The 5,331-nt window shown below is 43.6% G+C and overlaps 1 gene segment (V, D, J or C); it reads right to left on the bottom strand.

Moving 5' to 3' along the window:
• Positions 1-3,569: 3,569 nt before the first annotated feature.
• On the bottom strand, positions 3,570-5,069 carry LOC140521595 (probable non-functional immunoglobulin kappa variable 6D-41). The segment is given in 2 exon segments: positions 3,570-4,736; positions 4,868-5,069. Coding segments are annotated over 2 exon segments (525 nt in total).
• Between the last annotated feature and the right edge of the window lie 262 nt (positions 5,070-5,331).

Here is a 5,331-nt window from a genome sequence, read left to right as displayed (position 1 = left end):
AACACAAAAGAAATTAGTATGCTTCATTCTGCATCCTGCAAATCGTGGGTTCTTAATGCAGATCTTGGAGTGTTTAGGTTTATCAAACAGTAGATTACAGTAGTCATTGACTACCATGTCTGATGTACCTGACCATTCCACTGTTTCACCATTTCATTTATTTGTCAGCACTAAGTAGTTCTGATGATTGCTGCTTTATAATAGTTTCAGATCTGGAATGACTAGGATACTTTCTCTTGCATATCTTTTCATAAATTCCCTTCATATTTTTAAACTTTTCCTCTTCCTGGTGAAGTGTTACTATTTTTCTAGGTGTAAAAAATTATTTTTGGTAGTTTCATTAGTATGACAGTTGATAAGTAAAATAATTTTGGTAGAATTCCCATTTTTACTTTATTAGCATGGCATACCAATGAACAACTGATATTTTTCCAATTATTTAGATCTAATTTGTTTTTCATTCTTGAAGAGGACCAATGACCACAGAAAGGTGATGTCTTGACTTGTGAGTTTATTGGATTTAAGTGAGGTAGGCCTAGGCACGGTCACCAGCCTCACTCTCTCCACCAGAGCCACCTGGCTCCAGTGGCAAGACATAAATCAGGATGACTGGAGATGGTTCATGAAATCTGAGAAAGAGAAATGAAGAAAGGACATCCAGGAAAGACCTCTCTCCCACTGTATCTGTCACCATTGACTCTTTATCTTGACCTATGTCTTACCACTGGACTCTGAAGATTCTGGAGGAGAGGGTGAGGCTGATGACTTCACACAGGTCTGCCTCCCCTAAACCCAACTCACTTTGAAGTTAATACAGTCCCCACTTGATGTCATTGGTGCTCTTCCATCTTGAAGAATGAACGATAAATAGCAACAAGCCTGTACCTTGGAATCTTTCCTTGTAGACACAAATAGCTTGAGCCAGGTAGGCCCCTGATGTTCTTACCCTTCTGTTAGGATCAATGGCATGAGGGAGAAAACAGGCAGGAGGAAATGATTTTCTTTGCTTATATACCCTAAGGGCAGCTGGCATCTCATGACCAGGCCTTGTTATCTTTTTTCCCTTTCTTCATAAAGGTATAAAAACTTTTACATAGATCTCTAGTCTGAAAAATCCATTGTTGTCTGCAGTCATGGGAGCACCCCAGAGTGGCAGATTTTCTCCCCTGGCATCTCTATTAAAGACACTTTATTTCTCAGCTTATGCCATTGGTTCCTTTTAGATCCTGACATGCCCTTGTTAAGGATCCCTTTTCAGTCAGTAATCACTCAACAAGCAATTGATGAATTGATTTCTCTGTGCTAGACAGTATGGACACATTGCATCTGAGTGATCAACATATTCTATTTGCAGAAGAAATATAAGGTAATTTTCAAGAGGAAGGTGATGTCATCTTTTCTAGTAGAAGATAGTACTTGAGCCAAGATTTAAAAGAACTTGAGGGTGCTGAAAGGTAGAGGGGAGGGAATGCATGGGGATTATCCAGTACCAAGGCATGGAGGTTGGAGATGGGAATGTGTGTATGTGGGAGAACAAGGTTTGAAATTGTCACCAATCCCACTTAAGACTTCCTGAAGTCTGTGAGAAGCTTTAAGAGTTCTCTGAGCTGCCAAAAGTATGCACCTCCCAAAGCTCTCCTCCCACAGACTATAAAACACCTGTAAATAATAACTCCAAACAAATTCTAGAGCAGCAGATTCCACAAAATGACAGAGTGAAAGAGATTTCCAGCCCAAGGCACCCTGGAAGCCTGACAGGAAAGGTCTGTGACACTGGGTGCTCAGGGCTATGCAGCACAACCTAGCCTGGACTACCAAGTGGCAAGCACAGTACTGGAGGTGGTTTAAATGTGTCATGGACAGCAGCTGCGAGTCTCATATTCCTCAGCTCCCAAACAGCAAAGACAGCTTCAAAGGTAAGGGAGAAACCTCTTTCACTTGGAGGTGAAGGGAACACAGCAGTGTACCCCAAGCCTCAGGCAGCAGCAGCTTCAATTCTTGGAGCCTTGGGCCAAATCCCCTTGGGAATTGAGCAGCTGATCTGGATCTTAGCCCTGACTGGCTGCCCTGGGGTGAGGAAGAGTGCTGCCTTGGTGGAGCTGGTGGAGGCTCTGGGGAAGGAATCCTGCTCACAGACCAGAGTGCAGGCCAGGAGAGGAATAAACTCCTCACTCTTGATTGTACCACCATGGAGGAACTGAGAACTTACAGATCCTCATATTATACCCTCCCCTTGACAAAGAACTCAAAAGTCAAGAAAATGCCCACAAAAAGGAAAAGAAGGCAAAAGAAGGTTATTTCTTGATGAGCAGGTATTTTCTTCCATCATTTCAGATGAGGAAGAACAATGCATACCATCAGAGGAAGAACTAAAATTCAAACCTTCTGCACCTAAAACCTTCAAAATAAATATACAATGGTCACAGGCCATGGAAGAGCTCAAAAAGAGATTTGAAAATCAAGTAAGAGAAGTGGAGGAAAAATTGGAAAGAGAAATGAAAGTGATGCAAGAAAGTCATGAAAAGCAATTCAAGAGCTTACTAAAGGATATCCAAAAAAATGCTGAAGAAATTAACACCTTCAAAATAGACTAACTCTAATGGCAAAAGAGGCCAACAAGTCAATGAGGAGAAGAATGCTTCAGTGTTTTGATCTTCCATGTTACCAGAGAAATTTTCTGTACTCAAAGTGTTTTTCCATTGTTTGGTAATTTTCCTACACTATTATTTCTCTTTTACCTCTTTGTTAATGTAGGGCTCTGCTTCCAGTGGGGAGCATACTAACCGAAGCTTCAGGGTTTCCATGAAGCTTTTTTCAGAGATACTTCACAGGACTTACAAGCTTTTAGTTCTTCCAAGATATTTAGTACTCTTTTGACCTATGCTCTGGTCTATGAGTGACCCACAAGTGCTCTTTTCTGTGCTGCAATTGTGAGGAAGGTCCTCCCTCCATTGTGGCTACCAACTCTTCTCTGCTAGTGCTCCCCCTTGCCCTGGTACTCCTTCCCCAACCTGGATCTGAGAATGGACAAAGCAACAGAGTCCTGCCACAGTGATAGCAAGGAGAACCATGTAATCTCCTTCTGACCAATTATTTGATCATTTGTGGCCAGAGAACTCAAAACGCAACTGCTTCTGCTGCCACAATTGATGAGTCAGTCTTGGGGCCTGCCCCTGATTGACTGTGACCAGGGCAGTGCTGGTATGCACTCCACTCTCATCCATTTTGGTCACTGATCTTTCTTTCTCTTCTTCTAAGTTGTCTTTGGTGTCTGGGAATTAAGAGCTCTGGATATTATTATTACTATTAGTGATTCAGTCCCCCCAGGGCTTGCCTTAGTTTTGCTGGGGCCCAGTCTGTGCTGGTGAGGCCTGCTCTGGGCTGTGCTCCTTTCTCATCTAGTGCAATAGACCTCTCCTTTTGGCCTTCAAACCTATCTCGTGTTGGAAACTTATTTCACTCCATTTCTTGTGAGTATTGCTACTCTAGAATTTGTTTAGTCATTTAAAAAAGGCATTTAAAGAAGTTTGGGGGAGAACTCAAGTGAGAACCTGACTTTATTCTGCCGTATTTGTCTTGACTATTTTGTTAATTTTCCTTATCCTCTTTTTTACTTTATTAGTACATATTTATGGAATAAAATAAGCATTTCTATAACATTGTACAATAACACGATGGCACATGAAGCTGCTAATCTATCATGCCCAACCTGCTATTTAATACAAATATACAGTGAAATAATCATGTACTTTGGATGGTTTCCCTCTACCCTCCTCCCTTATTGTTTTTTTCACTCCCATTTTCCTTAGAAGCCTTATGGAAACTACGGATGGTCATCCCAATGCTGATGGTGCAGTCTCAGGGAAGATGATCAAGTGACTACCAAGGGTGACAAGGGTAGGGCATCTAATGTTGCCTGAAAGTGAAATTTCCATTGTGAGAAGGTAGACTAGATCCTTGCTATAGACTGAGTTGCCTCAAGAGCTTCCTTGTTCCATCGACCTTGTCTGTCCTGGCTGTCTTTTTAGGGCTGATGAAGAAGAGTCAGAGCTGAGAGTCTAGGCACATTCCCCTAAATTGTTTACAGTTTCCTCTGAAACACCATCTGAGGGGAAAAGAATTGTGTTGGAGAGCACAGGGCAGAGTAAAGAATGGGACCAGCTTCTGGAAACAGCCCCATGTGAAGGTTGGTGGTGCTTGGCTGGAGCTTACCAGACACATGATATTTTTCTCTTCCTCTTCTTTCTTGTCTGAATCTTTCTACCTCAAGGAGAGCCTCTGGGACAAGTGGCTCCTGCAGCAGAGCTGAATCAGTCTCAGTTCTCCCCTGAGGGCAGTGGTTGCCCTGAGCCTGTGACTCTGGGGCAGCAACTGCTCCTCTATGCTGGAGAGCTGAAGAGCCTGGGGAGGTTTTTGTACAGGGCTGAAACACTGTGGGAATGGAGCATTATACCACTGAAGACAGTAATAATCTGCCACATCCTCAGCCTCCACAGCACTGATGGTGAAGGTGAAATCTGTCCCAGAGCCACTGCCACTAAACCTGGCAGGGACCCCAGATGGCCGAGAGGAAGCAGCAGAGATCAGGAGCTTTGGAGATTGTCCTGGTTTCTGCTGGAACCAGTACATGTAGTTGCTAATGCTGGAACTGGCCTTGCAGTTGATGCTGACTCTGTCTCCTGGAGCCACAGAGAGGGAGGCTGGGGTCTGAGTCAGCACAATGGCTGCCTGATATTCTGGACAGGAAAAGAAGAAAGAGATTTCAGTTAAGAATGCTGTTCCCTTACCCTCAGTCTTTGTAAGAGATTCCCACTAGAAAACTCATTATTTCTCTAAAGTGTTGCCAATCTATGGCTGGGAGTCTTACCTTGAGGCCAGAGGAGTAGGAGGCAGAGGAGCAAGGAAGGGGAGAGCATTGTGACCCTTGCAGAGCTGGAGACAGAGAGCTCTGAGTTCCTTGTGAAAGGTGGGATATATTTGAGTCTCAGGCTGGGTTTTTGAAAGGTCTCTTAGGGATCACCATGCAAAACAGGGCTAGTCCAGCCCCAACTCAAGGACCCCAGGTGTGGTGATATGCACATGGAGGGTGTATTTTCTTGAAGTGTATTTCCTTCAAGGGGTGACCTCATGTGGCCTCTTTTTTTATTGCCACCTTAAATGGACCTCCTCTCGAATGGCCATGATCTTGGCTGTGGCAAGTGACTGTAAATGGGGTTGTCCTCTTTATTTCCCCAGGAGAGATTAGAGGCCTCTGGGTCAAGAGACAATGTGTTGACAAATGTTTATGGAAAGAACAGAGTTAAGAAACCAAGAAGCAGCTGAGTTAGGAAG

This window comes from Notamacropus eugenii, chromosome 1 (genome assembly GCF_028372415.1).
Source record: "Notamacropus eugenii isolate mMacEug1 chromosome 1, mMacEug1.pri_v2, whole genome shotgun sequence".
Lineage (NCBI taxonomy): Eukaryota > Metazoa > Chordata > Mammalia > Diprotodontia > Macropodidae > Notamacropus > Notamacropus eugenii.
This window is presented reverse-complemented; position numbering and strand designations above follow the sequence as displayed.